Here is a 23715-nt window from a genome sequence, read left to right on the forward strand (position 1 = left end):
TCGTCGTAGTCGGATCGTGAGGGTTTACTTCCACCAAGTTGAATTTATATCCACTCACCAAAAGATCGGGCACTCCGACTCTATCATGAGTTTCCATCGGAAAGCTCGTAAGCTTGAGAAGGTTTCCTCTAAATCAATGATTAGATCCTCCTGATTTCTTGTTTTGACAACTACGTCGTCCATGTAGGCTTCTACGTTACGATGCAATTGCTTTTCGAAGCACATCTGTATAGCTCGTTGGTAAGTTGCCCCTACGTTTTTTAGTCCAAATGACATTGTTTTGTAGCAGAAGGCCCCAAATGGAGTGATGAAGGCTGTTTTAGCTTGATCTTGTTCTTTGAGGCTTATCTGATGATAACCTGAGTAACAGTCGAGAAAGCATAGCAAATCGCACCCAGCAGTAGAGTCGACTACTTGGTCGATCCTGGGTAGTCCAAAAGGGTCCTTTGGACAATGTTTGTTGAGGTCGGTGTAATCGACGCACATTCTCCATTCGTTGTTTTTCTTGCGAACGAGTACAGGATTGGCTAGCCAGTCAAGGTGAAAGACTTCTTTGATGAACCCTGCTGCGAGTAATTGGCTAGCTCTTTTTTGATTGCTTCTCGTCTGTCTTGGGCTAACCTGCGGAGGCGTTGTCGCTTTGGAGTAGCTTTAGGGTCAACGTTTAGAGAGTGCTCAATCAGTTCCTTGGGCACACCAGGCATGTCAGCTGGTTTCCAGGCAAAGATATCATGGTTAGCCCGAAGGAAACTGATGAGCGCGACTTCCTATTTAGGGTCTAGCCTGTTCCAATCAGAGCTGTCTTAGAAGAGTCGCCAGTTTGGAGATCAATTGTTTTGAAGTCTTTCTCGCTTGTTGGTTTCACTTTTGTGGATCCAAACTTGTTTTCTGGGATCTCGAGTTCTGTTGGGTGAAGTTTCTTTGAAGCTGTGAAAACTTGTTGCATAGGGCTGGGTGCTTAAGAGGTTGCGGCAATCTCCATGGCTTCGGTGTCGCACTCGTAAGATCGCCGTAGATCTCCTCGTAGCGTTAGTTCTCTCTTAGGCCCTGGCATTTTGAGTACCAAGTAAACGTAGTGTGGTATGGCCATAAACTTAGCCAGAGCTGGTCTTCCGAGTATAGCGTGGTAAGATGTCTCGAAGTCAGCGACTTCAAATATGATGTACTTCGTTCGGTAGTGTTCCTTAGTTTCGAATGTAACTAGCAGGACGACTTGTCCTAGTGGTATGGCTACATTTCCTGGTACGATTCCATAGAAGAGTGAATCTGTTGGAGTGAGCATCTCCGTGACGTCAAGACACATTTTTCTTAGTGTTTTGGCAAAAATGACATTGAGTCCACTTCCGCCATCGATGAGTACTTTTGTCAGTTTTGATCCTGCAACAACGGGATCGAGTACTAGAGGAAATCGGCCTGGTTCTGAGAATTTTGTCCATTGGTCCCTTCTGCTGAAGGTTATTAGCTATGATTTCACACCAATGGCCATGATTTCCCTAAGTACGAGTTTGCTGGACCATTTTGATGCGGTGCTTGGGATTCCGCCAAAAATGACGTTGACTGTTTTGGAGGCGGTCTGGAAGTCGCCTCCTCCTTCTTCGTCGTTGTGGACCTTGTTTTTGCTTTTATCTTTTTTCTTGTTGTACTCCTCGGGAGGTGGTGGTACAGGCAGATCTTGCATTACTCGGCGCATGCTGTAGCAGTCTATTGCTGAGTGTTTGCTAGTCGGGTGCCATGGGCACTGTTTTTTGAGTAGTTCATTGAAACTTGGCCCGTCATCATTTTTGCGGGATCCCTTCTTCCCTGAGTTAGTCATGGAAGCAATGGTGTTGTCAGGTTTTCGTTTGCGATGTTGATTACTCGAAAAGTTGTTTCGAGTATCGCTGTGTCGGTTTCTACCCTGGTCATTGTTGTTATTGTCACGCCCGCGGTTGCGATGAGAGCCAAACCGTTCTCGCACTTTGTCTTCTTCATCCGCCCATTGTTGCATAATGACTTTGAGATCCTTGACATTGGTTGGTCGTCGTCTACCAAAGTCTTGGTATGTTCGTCGATCATATAGGCCATTTTGGATGCACTCGATGACGTCTGTTTCTGAAATGTCGACTATAGTGGCCTTCTTTTCGAAGAATCGTCGCAAGTAGTCGCGTAGTGTTTCGCCTTCTTTCTGTTTTACTTGACTTAGGTCGATCTTGTTACCCGGTCTAGTCATGGAGCCGGCATAGTTGTTGGTGAAAGCTTTTGTCAAGCCTTCCCAAGAGTCGATTGATCTAGGCTTAAGTGACTCAAGCCATGTCAGAGGCGCGGGTTCCATGCATATGGGAAAATGGATGACTTTGGTATCGTTATTGCCTCCGGCTGCCTGTACTGCCAACGAGTAACATCGGAGCCATTAATTTGGGTCTTGCTTGCCATCATACTTAGTGATTCCTGTTGGTTTGAATTTTTCGGGTAATCTTGTCCTCATTACCCGAGTTGTGAAAGCAGGAAAGTGGTTGTAATTGTCGACTTCTCGCTCACATCGACTGTTGATTATTTCTCGTAGATCGCTGAAATTCGATACTTCATAATTTTTCCGGATATGGCGAGCACTTTTTGCGGAATTGGTGCAGCTGACCTCTCCAACATCTTTTTGTCGTACTGGAGCGTTGTGTTTGCTCGGTCCTTGGCTATGTTGCCTTAGTTGGTTGACTACTTCATTGTTATTTCTTTGGGAGCCATTGTTGACTGCAGCACCTCTACTGCCCTCTTGATGAGATGTAATGCGAGGAACAGACGGGATTGGTGATTCCTTATCGAGTAGCTTGTAAGCTTGTTCTGCAAGTTGTGCAATTAGTCTGTTGCCTCACTGCGCAAGTTGAGTTGTCACTTTGTTGTCTCTGTCTCTTGGTATGAGAGTTGATATAAGGTTGATCGAGGCAATTGCCGCGAGTGGAGTATTATGTTCTTGAGCCTGTACTGCGTCAAATGCTCTCTCAAGGTTTGTGATGGGAATGTTTGTAGCCAACATTTGTCGGCGTTCAGCCCGAGTAACATTGCGCATCCTTCTTTGGTTTCTTTGATCAGAAGTTTCATCTTGTGGGGCGTTAGCTGATGACTCGTCCTCTGAGACATTGTCGAGTTGTGCTATCCGTCGAGGAGTTCTCTGTTGGCTAGTACCCACGTTGTTGTTTTGAGTAATGACAAAGACTTCTCTGTCTGGGTAGTAGCTTCCAGAGCTTGATGTTGCGATTTCTGTGGGACTTTCCTCGCAGCTTGAAGTGAGTGGGACGCCTTCCTGGTACGGGAGGTTGTCTATATGAGCGACAAGGCGTGACTCGTAGTCGCGGGCGAGGAGAGATGGTCTTATTCCTGGCCAGTGAACGAATCTGCCTTGTGATGTTGAAGTTATTACCAAACCTTGGGCTGGTCCTGACAGTGGGATCTCTGGGACGTAGTCCGAGTCGGAGTCGTCGCCTTTGTCTTCCCCATGTTCGAGTTGAGTTCGGGTGAGGAGACCTTGGTAGACTTCGGCTGCATTGCGGAGTCCGTGTAGGAACCGTTTTGGAGTCGAAGTTGATTTGTGAAGTAACTGGGAGTGACTAGTCCGAACTGGGGTCGAGTCCGCAGCGTAGTCGAACTCGGTGTTGTTGATTTTGAAATTTCAGTTTCTCCTGACCGGATCCTCTGATTTCTTCTCCTGGATGTTGATGATTTGGCGCTGAAACGATCCAGCGCTGTCGGCGATGCAGAGCCAGGATCCAAAAACGAAGGTCGCGCCTGCCTCAAAGGTGAAAGCAGGCTTGATAACGACAGGTGCCATCGAACTTGCGCGGAGAAACTCGACGAGCTCCCCTACCTGGCGCGCCACCTGTCGGTGTTTTATACCGGCAACCCGCCTAGGGGGTACCCTAGATGGTCTTTTGTGCGGTAAGGACCGTCGAGAATCAAGGAGTCGATGGTGACGCAAGGAACATGATTTAGACAGGTTTGGGCCGCTAGATCACGTAATACCCTACGTCATGTGAGTTGGTTGTATTGAACTTGGATGAGTTGGAGTTGTTGTCTTTGAGGGGGTCCCTGCCCGCCCTTATATACTCGGGAGGGCAGGGTTACAAGTTTGAATCCTAGTCGGGTCTGATTACAGAGTTCTACTCGGTGTAGACCGAGTAGTTTCTATATGCACACCTAACTTAGTTCGAGTGGGATATGCTTCTTGCCGCGTAGCCCCCTAGTCTTGATCGTGTCCGAGTACACCCCTTAGTGGGCCGTACAGGGCCTACTCGTGGGCCTAGGATGCATGCCCGACATTGAGTGCTTTGCAAATATGAGCTAAATAAATTGTGGCAAATATAAGCAAGATAAATTGTGGTACATAGAGATAATAACATGAAATAGAGGTGCGTAATTAGTCAATTTTAGAATAAGCTACAATGGAGAAACTTTTCATTTATATGTTATGTTTGAGCTAAATAAATTGTGGGGAAAAATATAATTTGTTCATAGTTCAGTCATTTTCAAATATGAGCTAAATAAATTGTGGTACATAGAGATGGTTATTGCTGCTGGAGATAGTGGCGATGGTGGGGGCGATCGCCGTTCCTCTCATGGTAAGGGGAAAACCATAGTTGGCACTCATGATAAGCTAAAGAAAATGAGCACGTGGGAGAGAGCAATGCTTTTTTATTTGCAAAGATGTCATGAAGATGCTATTGCGGTGGGTTAGGAATCTCCTTTTGGTGGTCGTTATGCTCCACCTCCAGAGTCCCGGGTGTTTCAGGTCCACTTAGTATTATCGTTATAGGACCCACAATTAAACCACAGGATGAGGCTAGGTCAAACCTTCGTCTTCGCCGCCCAAGGATGCTTAAAGTCCTCCTAGATAGTACTCAGTGGATGGTTTGTCGTAGTCTATCATGTTGTTTCAGTCTAAAATTTAAATTTGTGTATTTCTATCTAAACTTTCAGCAACATTTGAGTTTGTCATAGTGTATCATGTTGTTTAGGTCTGAAATTTAAATTTGTGTATTTCTATCTAAACTTTCAGCAATATTTGAGTGTAATGGTATTAGTATCATATTTGTTATGTTCCATGTATAATTGTATGGATGATCAGAATATCTTTGGTTTGGTAATACTTTGTAAATGAATCAACAATGGATGTACAACGCAGAAAAATGCTCCATGGAGTACATTAATAGCTTGCATGGTTTTCTCGATCTGGAGAATCCAACAAACCGTTGTGTGGTTTCATTTGTTGTCCATGCAGAAATTGCAAAAATGAGAAGGATTACTCATCTAGAAAGACTATTCATGCCCACATATACAGTTCTGGATTCATGCCTAACTATTTTATTTGGACCAAGCACGGGGAAAGAGGAGTTATAATGAAAGATGATGATGAAGAAGAAGATAACAACATTCCTAACTGGATTCAAGGAGGTACCTTTGCAAATGCTCCAATGGGTGAGGCTGAAGAAGAGATGGGCGAGGCAGAAGGTCCTATCGATGATCTAGGTCAGGTGTTGCGAGATGCAAAGGAAGACTGCGAGAATGTGAACAAGTCAAAAAAGTTCGAGCGTATGTTGGATGATCATAATAAATTGTTGTACCCAGATTGCAAACAGGGGCACAAAAAGTTAGGTACCACACTGGAAATACTGCAATGGAAAGCAAAAAATTGAGTCTCTGACAAGGGTTTTGATGAGTTAATGAAAATCATAAAGAAAATGCTTCCCGAGGGGAATGAATTGTCGTCCTCAATATACGAAGCAAAAATGATTGTTTGCCCTCTAGGTTTGGGGTACAAAATATACATGCATGTCCTAATGATTGTATCCTCTATCATGGTGAGGAATACGAGAAATTGGTGGCTTGTCCTATGTGCGAAGCGCTGCGTTATACGATCAGGCGAGATGACCCCTTGGATGTTGAGGGGCAGGCCAGCAAGAAGAAAGTTCCTGTGAAGGTAATGTGGTATTTCCCTGTAGTACCACGGTTGAAGCGTTTGTTCACAAATAAGGCACATGCAAAGTTGATGCATTAGTACAAAGAAGAATGTAAGCAAGATAAAATGATCAGACACCCCGCTGATGGGTCCCAATGGAGAACAATTGATAGAGAATTTCCTGAGTTTGAAAAAGATGCAAGGAACATATGGCTTGGTTTAAGTACAAATGGATTCAATCCATTCGATGAATTCAGTAGTGGTCATAGCACTTAGCCTGTGACATTATGTATGTTCAATCTTCCGCCCTGAATGTTCCTGAAGCCTCCAAGGCCCAAAACAACCTGGCAACGACATTGATATTTACCTAAGACCGTTGGTTGATGAAATTTTACTGTTGTGGAACGAAGAAGGTGTACGTGTGTGGGATGAGGACAAAAAAGAGATTTTTAATCTACGAGCATTATTTTTTCGTAACCATCAATGCTTGGCCGGCGCTTGGTAATATGTCTGGACAGACAAACAAGGTATATCGAGTCTGCACGCACTGTTTAGATGATACTTGCAGCATGGATTTGAAACACTGTAGGAAGGTCGTGTATATGGTCCATCATCGATTTTCTTCCTACTAAGCACCCGTTAAGAAAGAAAGGGAAGCATTTTGAAGGGGCGGAAGAAAAACGTACTAAGCCCGTTCACCGTAATGGTAAGCGTGTATTTTCTATGATAAAGGATGTGAGGGTAGTCTTTGGCAAGGGCTCTGGTAGCCAACCTGTTCTGAACGACGAGGACGGACATGCACCCATGTGGAAGAAGTCTATATTTTTGGAGCTACATTATTAGGAAGTCCTTGAGGTCTGTAATGCAATCGATGTGATGCACCTGATGAAAAATCTTTACGTGAACGCGCTTGGCTTCCTGGGTACATATGGAAAAGGCAAAGGATAAAATTGAAGCACGTCAGGACCTTTTAGAATATTATGATCAGTTCGATGATATTCCTCCATTTTCAGTCGAGGTTGACCCAAGCATCCTATTAGCCAAAGAGGGCACTCCATACTTATGCCACGATCACAACCAAGGGACGTTCATCAACAGGAAGGTTATTAACATTCCATTAGATGATGTTGTGTAATGTATTAGAACCATTATGCTGTGTTTTGTGGTCAAGTGATAAATTAATGTAATAATGCATTGTCATGATACGTAATGTATTATGGTCAAGTGATAAAGTTTTGTGGTCAAGTCACAAAGTAATGTTATAACGTTCTATGGAGTTATTAAACAAGAACTAATTTTTGCATGGTTAAAATATTAATTATTTTGGTTTTTTAGCACCATTAAGTATTAAACAATAAATTTAGATACATGTACCTCAACCCTCTGTTTGAATTTATGAGGCATGTATTTTGTTCATATTCCAATGAAATGTGTGTGGTTTGTTCCCTATATATATACTCATGACAACAACCTCAGTCTGATACGTCACTGCTGGTGAAAACACGTTCAGTACCGGTTCGTAACCCCCCTTTAGTACCGGTTGTGGAACCAGTATTTCTAGTTCGGTACTAAAGGGGGGCCTTTAGTACCGGTTCAAATAACCGGTACTAAGGGGGTCCTTTAGTACCAGTTGGGGAAACCAACCGGTACTGCGACGTGGCAGCCAATTTAGTACCGGTTGGTCTCCCGAACCGATACTAATTTCTTTTTTTTCTTTTCTGTTTCTTTACCCATTTTCTTTTTTGTTTCTTTATTCTATATTAGTATTTCATATTTATTTCCTTTATGTATACTAGTTCTAATACGCTAATATATATCTAAAGTTGTATTTATCTATAATATTACATTTGAGATAATATTATATATAAAAAAACATATTGTGCATACACATATATGAATAATATTACATTGCATCAACTTTCCAAGTTCAACATTTTGGATCAACTATTCTGAACCTGAGTCCTGACGGTGATACAAATTTGATCCACCGTTATGAAACTCCCCCAGTGGATTTACTACATCGTCCAGAAGATATCCATTGAGTTCTTCTTGAATTGCCCTGATTTTTTCTGTCTCGAGTAGTGCTTCCTTCATGTCTCTCATCTGTATCATTGGCAAATATTATTATATAGTAGATCAATGGGTCTGCACAATTACAACTAATTTATTATTAGAAAATTTGTATACGTACTCTGAATTCATGGTCGGTTATACGCTTGGGACATACAAAGCCATGGATGAACTCACATACGTAGTATTCGTATAAATTATTTCCTGGATTCTGTCTCAAACACTATATATATGGCAAAAGAAGTTATGAAATATTTGTTGTGTCCAAGGAAGTGTCACGAGATGTGGAAATTCAACACATACCAGGAATTTAGGCTTGACATCAAGTTCCTCCTTGAATTCACATGCGTGATGTCAACGGAAGCGAGCTCATGCTTTGTTTAGAATGTCTATGAGGTTTTTATATTGGCCTCTTGGTTTCCTCAATGAGTCCATGACATAGACTGCGCTTCGATCAACCGTGATAACAAGGAGTATCCAGTGGAAGTTGTACATATATGCATAGCCAAAGCTAGTTAGTCTTATGTTTAACGGCTAGTTCGAAAAAAAGAGATGGGAAACACGCTCACTTGAAGTTGTACGGTGGAAGTATGTACTTCTTGTAATGTTGGTTGTCTAGGAATTTATATATATTCTTCAAGGTCTGATTTGGTCTATCTTTTAGAGTTGACTCATTTATAATATCTGGATCCATGAAGCCGACGTCATAGTATCATTTCCTCCGGCAAGTTTGAATCTTCATCCTGCATGATACAAAATCGAATAGGAGTTAAGACATCGCACAATGACTAGAGCAGGAATTTTGAAGTTAGAGCAAATTAAAGACTTACAGAACCCAGGAACTGATGAGTGACTTGTCAAGTGTGTCTTGATTGTAAAGGTAATAGAGTTCCTCCAGCGGCACATTTATAATGTCTTCCCCACAAAAATAATGTTGATCCACAATCCGAACTTCGAGCATGAGTACCCTGTTGGCTGAAGCCTCCATATACTAGTGGCGCAATTTGTACATCTTTGTTGGTAGCCCTGGGCATTCGGTATTACCGAACCGAACCGAACCGATTCCTCAGTTCCTCAGTACTTCGGTACCCATGAAAGTCGGTACTGATCGGTTCTTCCAAAAATCGGGTACCGACGAAGTTCGGTTTCGTTTAGTTCGGTTCGGTTCTAGTTCCGAACCGAACTAACCGACCAACTCTGGCTTCCAAAAAAAATCATCGACGCAGGGGGGGGCCGCCGCACCGGAACTCGGGAAGGCGCGCCGGACTCCGGGCGAGGATGCGGCGCCGCGGGAGGTCGCAGGGGGCTGCCGGGACTCCGGGTCTCGGGAGGCGGGAGGGCGCGCCGGTCGCCGGGAGGACACTGGCGCCACGGGAGGACGCCGGGCCGGTGATGCACCGTGGCTGCCGGCTAAGGATGCGCCGGCCGCCGCTGGCCCGCTACGGGGGATGCGCCGCGGCCCGCGGGTGGGGACTCACCGGCCGCCGCAGCTGGGGATGCGCTGCCGCCGGGGATGTGCCACGGCTAGGAAGGCGGCGGCCGGCGGGGAGAGGGATGGGACTGGGAGGGGGCGGCGCCAGCCGGGACGGAGGGGCGGGGCGGGTAAGGTTGAGGAGCTGGGAGGGAGGGTGAGGCGCGGATGGGTGAGGCTGAGGAGCCGAGCGGGAGAGGGCGGCACGGGTGACGGACTGACCGAGGGGAGGGAGAGGGAGCTAGGGTTACGCAGTTAGTGGGCCTTATTAGGCTTATTAGGCCTCAGTTCCTCGATTAGTTCGGTTAATCGAGGGGAAGAACCGAATTAACCGAACAAAGTTCGGTTCCAAGGAAATGAGAACCGAATAGGGAACCGAGATTTTGGTTCTCGGTACATTCGGTTCGGTTCTCAGTTTTTTCGGTTCGCCTCTCGGTTCTCGGTAAAATTTGCCCAAGGCTATTCGTTGAAAGACGGTCCACCAATTGCGGCCACACAAGCAGTTTCCCTAACTTATATTTCCATATAGCAGCCCCAGGTTTCTTTGGGACATGATCCTCCCCTCAAAGTTGAGCTGGGATGAGATTTGTATCTTTGGCGAATTGAAGCAGGTTCTGATCAAACTCCGAAAGCACCTAGAGCGGGGAAATCGATTGGTTGGATTGGGTTCCGAGCTGTTGAATACTTGACCCACATTTCTTCTTCTTCTGAAAAGTTTTTGTTATTGAGCGGTCATAGTCAGATAGCGGTGGTTTCTCTGCCTTTTTCTCCATGATTCTAATGAAAGCTCAAAGTTTAACCTTATCAAGTGGTGGATCTTTCTTCACGGGAGGCTTTGGTGCGAAGTGAGCTTTAACCTCATCATCCACTACTGCGTGGAGTTCCGCATCAGTCATATCATAAGGTTTCTTGGGCTCCGGTTGCTTCTCCTTCGGTTTATTCTGCTTCTTCTCCGTAGCCGCAGTAGGAGAAACTAAAGGCATATTTCACCGTGTAGCCATGCTCATAACAGGGGAAGGTGGAGTCATGCTAGGATCCCTATCAGCTAATGTCAGTGTTTTATGCGTGGGGCTCACCGAGATCAGGAACTCGAAGGTGAACTCGAACACATGATTTAGATAGGTTCAGGCTGCTTATGTCGCGTAACACCCTACATCTTGTGTGTTGGCTGGATTGTGTTGATTGATGATGTTTGGAAGGGGGTCCCTGCCTCACCTTATATTGCCGGGGTAGGGTTACAGGTCGGTTGTTTACAAGAATGCTAGTCAGATTCGACTAAAGAGTCCTACTCTAATTGCTACGAGTAGTTTCCTAATCCTCGACTAGTCCTTGTCCTCCACGTAGACCACGGCATCCAGCACCGTAGTCTCCATGTCTGACACGTCTCAGTGTACAGCCCTGTATTATAGGACTGTCCAAGCCTCCCGGTGGGCCCATAGATGTATGGCCGACAGCTAGTGGACTCATGCTAGGATCCCTGTCTGGTAGTGGAGAGGGTGCCCTGGCAGATGGCGTAGGTGATCTTGCCCTTGAGCTTTAAGGAGATGATCCCAACGTCGGGGGATTCGGCTGCGTAATCCTTATGTAGCACTTGGGCCATAGAATCCAACCATGGATGGCTTCTCCTAGATTCTTTTTCTCGTCGCCTTCAGGGATCTCTAGCTCCAGGTCATCCCAACCGTCGGATCTCCAGTTCCAGGTCATCCCAACCGTTGACCACTCGGTCCACCCCAACTTTGGTGTAATCGCGAGCTAGAATATCCACATCATGAATTGTTTGGTCTTGTGTAGGTTGTTCAGCCACACCATAAGCCAACACGATGAGCTTGTTTTTCACGGGAGCAACAAGCTCACAAGGGGCTCTCCCAGTGATGTCATCCATGGGGTTGCGTTAGTTGTCCTCAAATATGTCAGAAGATCCTCCAGCTAGGGCTTCCGTGGAAGCGACACTGTTTCGACGCTGAGAGGGGCTTACGTCGACATTAGCCCCTAATGCTGCAACTGCTTGTTCACTAGCTTGTTTGCTAAGAGCTAGAGCCACATGCTAGTCGATTGCTTCCTCCATTCTTGCCTCTGTCAAAGCTAGTGTTCTTGCAACTCTCGCAGTTGTCGTACGTGTTCGGCCTTACTTCTTTAGCGACATCTATAGGAATCAATGTGCTCACGAAAGGCAAACTTCCATGCAATTACTCCTTTGCCTCGGCAACGTCCATGGTGTTCTGGATTACCTAGTACCATAGTCAGCTCGTCCTTCTCTCGATCAGGCACGAAAGATCCTTCGGCCAATGCCTTTATTAACTCAACAAGACTCGTAGTTGCTTCTCTTAATTCTTGGCCGAACACAAATGATCCATCTTCGAGATTGAGTGTGCCGCCATGACCATAATACCAATGCTTTGCAGCTCCGGCCATTCGAGAGTCTGCGGTACTATTCCCTTAGCAATTATGTTATCTTCCATCCTCTATCATTTCATGATCCCCTTCTTATAACCTCCTGGCCCAAGACGATGAAAGTATTTCTTCTTCTGAGCATTGTCGATGTTGGTTTTAGTTGCCTTAGCGCTCTTTTGCGACTGCTTGAACTGCACAAACAAATCCCAGTGATCTCTTAACTTCGGGTGCTTTGTGAAATCTGGTGTAAGGCACTTCTTTATGTAGTCTTTGTTCAGGTTCTTCCCGTACATCTAAAAAGCAATTGCACCCTTCCGAAAGCTCCAATCTTTCACTGTTGCTTCATCTACACCTTCGAACGTGAAGTTTTCTTTTATCTGCTCCCATATCATTTCCTTCTCTTGCTCAAGGACCACGCTTATGAGGACCGTGCTTGTGGAAGCGATGCTCTCATTGATTTCAGGGCTTTTCCAATTCTGAAAGCTTATTGGGATGTTATCTCTAACAATAAACCCAATTTGATTCACCAATTTGGTCTTAGCATTGTGTGGAGCAATTGGTTCACCATCTTCATCAATTTCCGTGATGATGATACGGCCCTCTAACTTCTTCTTCTTGCCTCATTTCCGTTTAGGCCTGCTGCTCGATCCAGATGGCTGAAAAACGAAATAACTATTAATTCCCAATAATTTTGATAAGTAGAGAATTCAAATCATGTTTACATATAATAATTGCTATATCTCGTCTTGTTGCCCATCATTGCCTTCCTCGGCAATTGGTTCCTCCTCATTGCCATCCCAGACATGTTGAGGTAGATTGCTACCTAAAGATATTATTATAATTAGGAATCATGGAGAGTACCATGAAGTACTTGAAGAGAGGTATGGAGGCGGAGAGGGCCAGGGGACGTCCAAGCCAAGTTGGAGACCCAAACTATATCAAGTTCAAGTCCACCTCGAAGTCCAGGAGCAGTGCGCCTTAGAATTGACGCCTAGATCACATACGGAGCCCGTTTTGGACGTTCTACATATGTATGGAAAGTTGAGAAGATATACTTTCCAATGGCACTAGTCCCATGTAAAACTTCCATTAAAGTCAACAGGAATCATTGAAACAAATGTATGTACAGAATCTGCCAAGGTGTTGCATCACCTTTTGTCGGGCCTTAGGCCTTGTAAGTTTGCTTGGGACTTAGGCCCAAGTTGTTGTGCGCCCCAACCAGGAGGAGATGGCAAGAAGAAGAAGCAGTAGAAGTTGCAGGAACCTTGTGTGTTTGTGCTTGTTTCGCGCATTGGAGAAGAGAAGAGGCTGCCTCTTACGTAGGCGCACAGGGAGGGAATGAACATGTACGCTTACTGCAGCAATGGCCATCAAACCATCTCAATTATTCATCAGCAGGCTCGTATATGACCCAGTGCACTGGGCCGACTGAACCAGGCCCCCAAATTTTTAGGGCCTCCGTATACCTCTCAACGTGGAAATTCTATCCATCTTCCGGGAGATTTAAATCAATATATATTCCATTGTTTGAGATCAGTGCAAATCTTGATGAACGTGTGCGATTGATCTGCACTGGGGAAGCAGCATGTGGAGCAGGCGCATACCGCTGCATGGGTGAACCAAGTACAGGACGCGTGTCGCCATGGGAGAGGTGGGGGCGGATGGGATGTTAAACGAGTTTCAAATTTCAAATGATTTTTTCTCTTGAACCATGAATCCGATTTGAAATCCGTAAACCAAAATATACTTTAGAATTAATGCAACACAATGAGCTCCAATATGTTATTTTAATTTTTTTATTTTAATGTTTCAACATTTTTAATGTACTATTTCAACATCTTTTTAATAACTACTCAACATTTTTGTGTATTGTTTCAACATTTTTAATGTGCTACTTCAACATTCTTAATATCTACTTCAACATTTTTATGTACTGTTTCAAGGAGTACTTCAAAAAATTTTAATAACTGCTTCACCATTTGTAAAAAAAATTGAAGAAAAATGTTGGTGCATACAAAAAATGTTGATTAATATCACGAAATGTTGGTAACAATTAAAGAAAATGTTGACGAATGTTAAGAAATGTTGGTGAATGTTAAAGAAAAATGTAGTACATTAAAAAAGTTAAAGAAAAAATGTTAAAAAGAAAAATGTTGGTCAACATCAATAAAATGTTATTATATTCGAAAAATGTTCAAAAATAATTTGATTCAAACAATGGTCAAGTGTGGTCTTATTTTTTTTTAGATGTCATCGTAAGAAACATCATGGTTCAATTGGAATTTGATTTGGACACTTGGTTTGCAAACTACGGATTTTTCCTGCGAATCTTCATTTTGCACGAAAATCAAGGTGCATGTTAGAAGGTGTTGTCCTCCAGCCGGTTTCAACGCTAAAAAAAAATTAGTAGGTCAGCCAATTTGACGGATTAACAGGCCGTTAGTAGACCCTGCTATGCAACGCTTATCCACCTTCCGGAATATGCATAGGAGCCCCCTCTTCAACGCGAGTCTCCGTTGCCTGCTTTTGACGATTGCAATTCCTGTCGCCGATCCGTCATCTCGTCGTCATTCCTTCCGCCTATCTCACCAACAAAAACACAATCTGAAGTAGAACCGACGGTTTACGCCTGAATCTGAGTCCTAACGATCGAGTGACGCCGCCATGGACGCCGCGTCGTCCAGCAAGCCACGGAGGGGCCGCGATGTCTCCGTGGCATTGAAATTAAGCTGGCCAGGCCCAACCCAACAAGCATCAACCGGTGCAGGTATGTGGTGACCCGCTCCATGGTTTGTTTGCAATCAATCAAGCAAAAATAATTTACTTATAAACTAAACTGTATTTTGTATTTATTATTTTATCTTGTCAAACATGAACAGAGGGGTAGGGTTGGCGTTTGGAGATTGGATTTGTCTATGACTCGATTCTAATTTTTATGGTAGTTACATGATAAAGTCTAAATATACTTTGCTTACTTGCATTTTATAAATATAGGCTCCATTTTGTGAATTGCGCCATGGCCTCAAAAACCTAGGTACGGGCCTGGTCATCAGTTACAGGTAACTCAGGGGTCATCAAGACTTGACCTGACCTCACCGCCATCAAGAGACCTAACCTCACCACACGCATCACGTCCACGTCTCGTCTCGTCTCGGCACAGCACAGCTCCAGCCACATCTGAGCCATGCTGCAACTGAAGCTGATCTACATCCGAACCGTACAAAGAGCGCACGATTCTTTTTGTTCTTTTGAAGTCTTCATTTCACTGCCGTACGCTTGATGATCCAAGGATCGACACGACGCATATCGAACCATCAGTCGGTACAGCTCTGCGTCTAATGGGTCGGGATTTCCTAATACTACGGTCGAACCATGCATCGGTACATGTGGACCGGGCCTCTTTCTTCTCCCGCACTCGCCAGCCCAGTCTCGCGCGCAAGCTTCGGCTAGACGGCCCACCAGTCAGCCAGTTTACTTCGACGGCCCACCAGTCAGCCAGTTTACTTCGAAACATTGCCCAGGTAGCGGAACCCTAGCTCCCTTCTCCAATTTCTAGCCCTAGCTCCCTTCTCCAATTTCTGGCCGCCGCCCCCTCCATCCCAATTCACGCCGCCTCGCGCGCTCCCCGCGTCTCCCAAAATGCCGCCGCGCGGTGGCCCCCTTCCAAAACGCCGCCGCGCGCGTTCGCCCCCTCAGCCTCGCCCCTCAATCGGCGCCGCGCGCGCAGTCGCCCCTCCAAACGCCGCCGCGCGCAGTCGCCCCTCCAAACGCCGCCGCGCGCAGTCGCCCCCTCCCCAACCGACCGATGGTGTGTCGGTACATAGGTTTATACCGACTCCAATGTAGTTGGTATAGAAGGGCCGTGGTACAGTGAAATCCATGCGACAGAGCACATTGCAATTTCTTGCCCAACCAACTACAATGGCACAAGTCGCATTGGCGTTGAACATGGTCGTTCCATTTTCTTCGTCTGGGTCTAGAGAGTGTGAACAGATAAAATGGATTATACTACTCACAAGTCACATAATCCGTGTACCAGAGATACATTGCACAACTAAAACAAGGCCCAGAAGAGTGAATACTGAAATTTTCAGAGAAATTTGTACATACTGCAGTATCAAACCATGTCAATGTTCCCTAACGGATCATTAGACGAACCAGCGACATCTGGCGTGCCTTCCTCCCCACTCTTCCCAGAAGCAACATCAGCCTTCACTCTGCGTTTCACATCCCGTGATCCATCGATGGCTCCAGCCTCGATCGCCTCCAGATACAACGCCTTGACCAGATTGATGAACCGCCTCCTGAAACTTGGTACTCGGGACATGTTTGCCATGATCCCTTGCAACCTGTGAATCAATGAGTTTGTTGACTTGGGAGTTGCTTCAGACATATTGTTTTTATCGAACAGCTTCAGACATATTGTTAAACTTAGTCATCTCATTGATGGTGCGTTCTTACCTTCTGATTATTGCTTGCAGCTGACCTCGCTTTATATTGTCATCCGATGGGAAACCTGAATCGTCCCAGTCGGATGGCTTCTCGTTCTTGTTCGTCATGATGAGCTTCCTCAAGCACATCTCCTCGTCTTCATTGATATCTAGTTTCTTCATTTGTTCCTTGATGACCAGAAGTGGTCCAAGCATCCAGTCAAATACTTTGTCTTTAGGCCAGTTGAAGTTTGTCACTTCAACATCATCAGCTACCAGAACAGATGAGACACGGTGAACCACAAAGATGAGCAGGACTGATATCATGAATTTTTAAAGTGGATAGTCATATGTTAGGTAGGTAGTCTTAGTATCGTACATATGAGCAAACCGGGTGAATCTGATTTTGCAGATCGTATTAGGCACTGAAGAATGCACCAAGCAGGCAGTTTGATGCTTAATTTCTTGCCTTTTCCTTCGGTGATATATTCCTCCATATCTCCAGCAGTGATCAGACCCTCACTCAGTAATATCCTTCCATTGAGCTCACAGGATCGGAAGAACCAATCCCATATCTGCATAGTAAAGTGAAAAAAGGAGAGTTGTAAATCTAAATTGCTAGAACGGGGATATAGATCGTGCAAGATGAAGAGAGATTCACCTGAATTGGTCTTAGTCGCTGGATGGTTTGCATGAACGTCTTTGATCGGTGCAACACCCTTCTATGCTTATTATAGCCATGTTGCCTCTCTGCAGGTTCAGCCGTTGCGTTGTACCTTTCCTTGTTCTGGCCAGTCTCACACTTCTGGGTATCTCCTTTTCGGTATTTGGGCCTGTCTGTCGAAGTGGTTACCGACTAAATGCAAAAATCTCTATGCATGGAGGCAATGCCATGCAAATGAGTGAACAAGTTTCAATAGAAAACTGCCAAGTGGTGGAAATAGCTGTCGAAACATACCTCGGAAGACATGAGCCTTCTCTTAGGTAAAGCAAATCATTGGTGTATTCATCAAAAATTGCTACTGCTGAAATCATGTATGCCAGTCCCATCTGGAAAGAAGCCTCCTGCATATAATCATTCTGTCATATATTACTAACGATCACGTCACACATACTCTGCATATGAATATTCTGTAAGGACACTTTCTCCATCAGAGAAGATGCTAAACAGACCTGATAAGCAATCAGTCCTGCACGAAAACCAAACAAGAAGCTGCTGAAGAATGAAGCTATTACTCCCCCAATCACAGCAAGCGGCCAAAGTATAATGGCCAAACCAGCAAAAGGCACACAGACAGTTTCTAGAAATGGTCCTTCCCTTCCAACAAGATCCTCGCATAGCCTTTGCCATCCTTTCAACAACATACATGGGCTTTTCCACAAAGCCACTGCACTTATCATCAGTACATCTACTGGAACAGCAATAAAGGCAACGACCGTGCTTCGTGGTAGATAAGACAACCTTCGCAAAACCACCAAGTTATATCAGTAAATGCACACAAATAATTCTTATCAGGGTGCATGTCTAGAGGGTACAGGTACAATTGATCAGAAGATATGCATAGTTAGCATTGGGTTCTGAATAAGATGTAACATTCCCCAGTATCTGATTACTCAAAACAGAGGAAATGGAAAGTTAAAACATACTTGATGTCAAGAGGGGTTTCATCATCCCCCATTTTCTCGACGAGATCATCCATGAAGGAGAAGTAAGAGTGGATGCAGAAGTCAGTGACATCGCGAACGACTGTGCAAGCTCCAGATATTGTACTAGCAGTTCCATCCTGAAATGAGGTGATTTTGTAACACTGTTCATGACAGTTACCAATAAAAGAAAATGGAGAATCCTATATGAACTTCAACAGGCACATGCATACCATAAAACAATGAGCCAGCTTGTCCGTGACACCCTCGCCAACAGCCTCAAAGGTTGCCAAAAGGGGAACAAAAACTCCATAGCCTATACCACCCAGCAGGCTCCCAACAATAGCAAGTACTGGCAATAGGAGTAGGGGTAATGGCAACAATATTCCGATAAGGATCTTCAACACTAGCCCAATCCTTTCGGTTCTGCAAAATACGCATTTTTATAAATGAAGCCTTCACTTGTCTTATCCAAGAGAAATTAGTTAATACTAGTTCCACATTACATTGGATCAGAATATATAATCTGCTGCTAGAATTCATGCCAAGTTTTCCAAAGTGAAAGAAGTTACCCTACTTGAGCACGCAGTAGTATGTCCAGACGAAATGTGCAGGCCACAAGCCAATAATTACCGCAGAGTTCCCACAGAAAACAATGGCGGCCGCAACCGGACCGATCAGGACCGCTGCAGGGGGGGAAAGACAGTAAACCGTCCGTTTACATACCTCATTAGCATTCAGTCTGAACTACATACACATCATCATAAACGGTAAGCTCTGAACAGAGTGCTGTAATTATCCACAAGACATTAAAGGGGTGTATGCTACATCTGCTGTTACCTTTGACGGAGCCCAGGAGCAGCAGGAGGATGAAGAAAGGCAGGAAGGACACGAAGCTCCAGAGCTTGCCGAGAAAGCCCACGGGGACCTGCATGGATCCCGGCCAGTCGCCCCGTGGGCCAAGAGCACAGACGCCTCCTTGTCTTCTTCCTTCAGCCTTCTTCTTCCTCTGTCCTGGGAGAAGAGGCAACAAGCACAACGAAGCCGGGAGCAAGTAAACGAAAAGCAGAGAGAGAGAGAGAGAGAGAGAGAGAGAGAGTCAGAGAGCTCGGAAGCCTGGAGGAGGTGGACAGAGAATCAGGGGCGGTGTGCTGTGATCTGTGGAAGCGCTGGGACTTGACGCGTGTTGGTTTGCATGGGCCACACGCTCCTGAAGCCTGCCATTTTCTATTGGTATGTCGGCCCACCATCCAGCGGCGAGCCTTCCCATGACAATGCCGATTAAGCAGCTGTTCGTACATCAGTATCTTCATTTCGGGTCAAAGATATGTAGAGATTAGAGGAGAAACACTTGGAAGGATATGTACATAGAACTTTGAACGCACCACAAAGGCATACAGCGAGTCTTTCGGGCTGCTGATAGGCTGGATAAAGCATGCTATCATTCAGAAATGCAATCCAGGCTCAAGCATCTTGGCACAGAGTTAGCAAGATAAAAGCATACGGTAAAGCAGGGGATCAAATGCCACCCTCTTAATTATTTTCTCCCATGGATAACAAACCGAGAATATGGCATGTGAACATACAGCGGCTGGGAGAGGACTTACATGCTACAGCAATGCCATATTGTCATACAGAATTGGCCCAGAAAAAAACGAGGTAAAATGGGTATAGTCTATAGTCGTTTCCTGCTAATTCTGCTCATGACCATAAATAGTGGCACTAAACTTGTACAAAGTCAAGAAACAAAATGCTAATTGTTCAGATAGGCCCCAGCTTGCCCATGGGGCCTGATTAGAGAACTATCTTATGTGGATGATCATCTTGTTGAAGAAATCCTTGTTCTCGGGAAAATACTCCAGCAGCTCATCCTTGGTTACCCACGCATAGTCCTTGCACTTTCCAATATGGTATTTCGTTGTGCCGACCACTTGCGACTTGAAAAAGAAACGCTGTTGCAAGCATAATGGGATTAAGGATACAGAAAATGGCCTACAAACAGATCTTAGTAGCATACAAAGTCTAAACAGAACGATGCAGAAGCCAGTGCTAAGAAGCCATGAGCAAACCATGGCAAGGATATTAATAAATTAATTTTATTACAGCAAGGAACTAAAAGTATCGCAGAGTTTCGATTAGGCACCTTGAATGATGAAACATTTGAATCTGTTTGTTCAACCGCCATATGAGCCATTGGAGCATTGCCAACAAAGTATGTATTGTCAAGTCCCCCAAGAACAGATTTTAATGCAGACTCAGCACACTGAAATAAAATCCAAGTACATATGAAAGTTTCAAACAACAACTTCAAATCAGTCAAAGAAACTGGAACCAGACTACAGCATGAACTGATGGATATTTTATGTGTATATTTTGTTAGAACTGCATACCAATCGCATAGTTTCTTCATTTTCAAATACTTTTTCTGGAAAATGCCAGACAGGCTTTCCATCAGGAGCCCCATAAGCGTTGCCATACAGGAGGAGATAAAGTTTATTATCAAGAGCTCGTTGTAAAGACCTGCATAAAACAATGGTTTAGCACAGGCTTGTACAGTGCTATGCTGACAGACTAACAAAAGCACGGCTTCATGATATTAATTCATAAATATATTCATACAGTGCAGTTCTATGATGCAATGCTTGCAGGTTGAAAAAGAGTCCCTTAGTAATATTTTGTACAAAGTTGCAAATAAGCAATAGCTATAGCTATTACTGTCATTATATGAAGAAGCAACGAGAATTAATTAATGCTTTGTAAGCAATCTCAACTCACCTAACTCAAGAACAGCCGAACACTCAAAAGTATTTGGCGCTGCAAAAGATGCAGCTTTTCTGCGTATATCACTCCTTATCTATAAGACAAGATAACAGCTGACAACTTGGCCTTGGTAGCCAAAACTACTGGCCATATTGCCCTAACAACTAGGATATGATCACTAGTGAAGCAAAAGACTTGGCTAACACTAACTCCCTGAAGACTAGGACTCTCTAACAGACTAGAGACTTGGCTAACACTAACTCCCTGAAGACTAGGACTCTCTTAACAGACTTGACTGAATCAGCCTACTGCAAAGCCTGACTGAACCTGAACTTAACTGAAACTGAAACAAAGGACTCGACACTATACTGAATGAACACAGGGACAGGGATGAAACCATAATGCTTTAACAATGAAGATACACGGATGCTCTCCGGTATCAGTTTCTTACAGGAGCAGACAGATTATGATAAACTGATGATTGTGGCTAGCGACCTTCGAATATGTATCGTTGTAGCTTTACTTGGCAACTTGACCACAAAGTAATTTTAAGATTTGTACACCTGTTACTGAACCACATTGATCCTTAAAACTTGCTGTAGTGTAGTGGGTCACAATTGGCAAGTAATCAGGTACAACTGAAGATACATATTTGATCTTTGCTAGTCAAGATCATCGCAATATGTCTGCCACTGTAAGAAGCCAAACAAGATCATCCATGGATTGTTAAAAAATTGGACAGATCCATAGTTTTAAGGGCTAGAATCTCCCTAAATAATTGCATGGGACAAATCCAAGAAGTAATACAATTAACCAAAGAGGAAGATACATATTGCTATCCTGACCAAATTGCAAAATTGCATATATCAATACAGGTATTGGTAATAATGGATTAATGGTTGTTGTTGTTGCCTAACAAATACAAGTTAGATGTATGTGTTGAATTGCATAGCAAATACGACCGTAACTTCACTGCACAATCATGGGCAGTTGGGCTAGTGACCATAGTCATCAGAAACATGCAAGACACCTGAATGTGTCAGTTAGCACATGCTTGCATAACTGTAGAGTAGCAGATACATACAATAAGCACAAAACAAGCTAGTCTCAAGATGCAACTGCCAATTCTAGGACCACAGAAACTAAAACATAAATGCAAGTTCAAAACTTACTTCCGGTCGTTTGTTTTGTCAGCCTCTGTGATTCTTGGAGCAGGCACATAATCAATCTGATAATCACCCTTACCCCTACAAAATAAGAGTGGTGATATGCTATCAGAAGATATTTCACCATGTGCTACTTTCTGGTGCAAGGTTCTGCTAAGCTCATGCGGGTCATGCCGAATTCATATGAAATGGAATCTGCATCATTTGCAGGCATTCATTCTAAAGCTCAATTCTAGATCATTAACAGCCATATCTTTCAAGTTTCAATGACTGCGGATCTATGGCATTACATAGATCTGCATTCTCCATTCAAGGCTAACAGTTGACAACTCACAAGCATGCACTTGAACTTCGGAAGTATAAGTTACAATAGGCTTGCAATCCCTAGTTCACAGGATATAGCTATGCTATTAACCATTTTGTTTTTCCTTTGTCATGACTCAGAACTACTGGTAAATGCCGAAAATCCTACTGAGATAACTGCCTCATATAGCTTCCCAAGTTTACCATGTAAATTTAAATACTAATAAAGATAATGCTTAGCAAATCTTGTTCAATTTGCACATTGCCACAAGTAATCATACTCCTTTAGTCCTTTACCATCTTCATTCAATTTCCCTTGTGCTATTCTAAAGCCCTTATACCAATGCACTACAAAACTGCACTCATCCCATTGTACACACGAATCTGCTAGTCAGGAATGGTGGCGGAAAAGGCCAGAAATATATAAAACGCGACGGGGAAATGGATCACCTTGCGTCGGCCTTGCCCAGGACGTCGTCGGGGTACTGCCGTCTGTACTGCTGCCTCCACCGAAACCTAGCAGAGAAACGAACCATTCCGACGCAAAACCAAATCAGCATATGGAAGCAAGAGCAGATAAGGCGGGGCGGAACAGAGATGAGCCGATCTGGCGTACGAGAATTCTTGGAAGGCGTAGACGACGGGGTGGATCTTGGGGATGACGACGGGGAGGCGCTCGAACAGCACCGACGCCACGAGCTTGCCGTCGCTCCCTTCCTTCGCCGCCGCCGGCGCAGCGGCCGCGGAGGAGCTGAAGCCTCGCGGCTGACGGAGCAACGACCGGAGCAGAAGGCTCGCCGTCGCCGGCGATCGGGACAGCATGGTGGGTAGCGGCGGTCGGGTTCGGGGGGCCGCGCCGCGCCGCGCCGCAACGATGGTGTGGGAAGAGAAGAACTGGCGGAGGAAGAACCCTGCCTAAACCGTGGCCTCGTGGGCCTTCTCCCTACGGGCCGTAAGCCCGGAGCCTTCTCCCTTCGTTTTCCCTTTTCCCCATTTCTCTCCTCCTTTATTTTAAAAAAATACTTTACGCCTCTCAAAAAAATATTATATAAGTACAAGATGATATTGTTCAAATAAAACATGATGGTAAAGGAGTATTAGAAGATGGTATTGTTCAAATAAAACATGCATCTAAACCATCTAGCATATTTGTTAGCCTCCATTCGATGATTTCAACCGCTCATACACAAGTCAAGCACACCTCAAGATATAATGGTTGAAATCATTTGGATAAAATACAGTCAGTAGAATAGATAGTCCTCATGCACGGGTTGTAAACAAAATGATTGTGCTCAAGTTTATCTTTCCAAAAGGATCTGGGTTATATAAAATTTTAACCTATATATATACATACATATATTTCCAACTCCAGGTGATGTAGTTGTAGGCTCCGTTTGTATCCGCTTACAAGCGGCTTATCGGTGGAAATAAGCGAGAATCCCGCCAAACGCTTTGCTTATTTCCACCGATTCTCGCTTATGTAGTAAGCCGCTTCAACGATTTGAACTACGAGAAGCGAAAAGCGAGAAGCGAGAAAATCTTCGCTTAGATTATAAT

General features: G+C 44.4%; 2 protein-coding genes across 2 annotated transcripts; both read right to left on the bottom strand.

The window, feature by feature from the left end:
• Positions 1–15841: 15841 nt before the first annotated feature.
• On the bottom strand, positions 15842–19299 carry LOC117854211 (uncharacterized membrane protein At3g27390). Its single transcript, XM_034736514.2, has 10 exons — positions 18770–19299; positions 18507–18615; positions 18163–18355; positions 17933–18069; positions 17459–17747; positions 17244–17350; positions 16947–17118; positions 16665–16860; positions 16317–16557; positions 15842–16204 (listed from the first exon to the last, which is right to left on the bottom strand). Exons 1-10 carry the CDS (start codon positions 18861–18863, stop codon positions 15973–15975), a joined length of 1770 nt encoding a protein of 589 aa, XP_034592405.1. The 5' UTR covers positions 18864–19299; the 3' UTR covers positions 15842–15972.
• A 131-nt stretch (positions 19300–19430) lies between these two features.
• LOC117854212 (uncharacterized) lies at positions 19431–23053 on the bottom strand. The gene is made up of 6 exons (XM_034736515.2): positions 22775–23053; positions 22609–22674; positions 21862–21936; positions 20320–20449; positions 20073–20192; positions 19431–19881 (listed from the first exon to the last, which is right to left on the bottom strand). Exons 1-6 carry the CDS (start codon positions 22978–22980, stop codon positions 19732–19734), a joined length of 747 nt encoding a protein of 248 aa, XP_034592406.1. The 5' UTR covers positions 22981–23053; the 3' UTR covers positions 19431–19731.
• Between the last annotated feature and the right edge of the window lie 662 nt (positions 23054–23715).

Source organism: Setaria viridis, chromosome 4, assembly GCF_005286985.2.
Source record: "Setaria viridis chromosome 4, Setaria_viridis_v4.0, whole genome shotgun sequence".
Taxonomy (NCBI): Eukaryota; Viridiplantae; Streptophyta; class Magnoliopsida; order Poales; family Poaceae; genus Setaria; species Setaria viridis.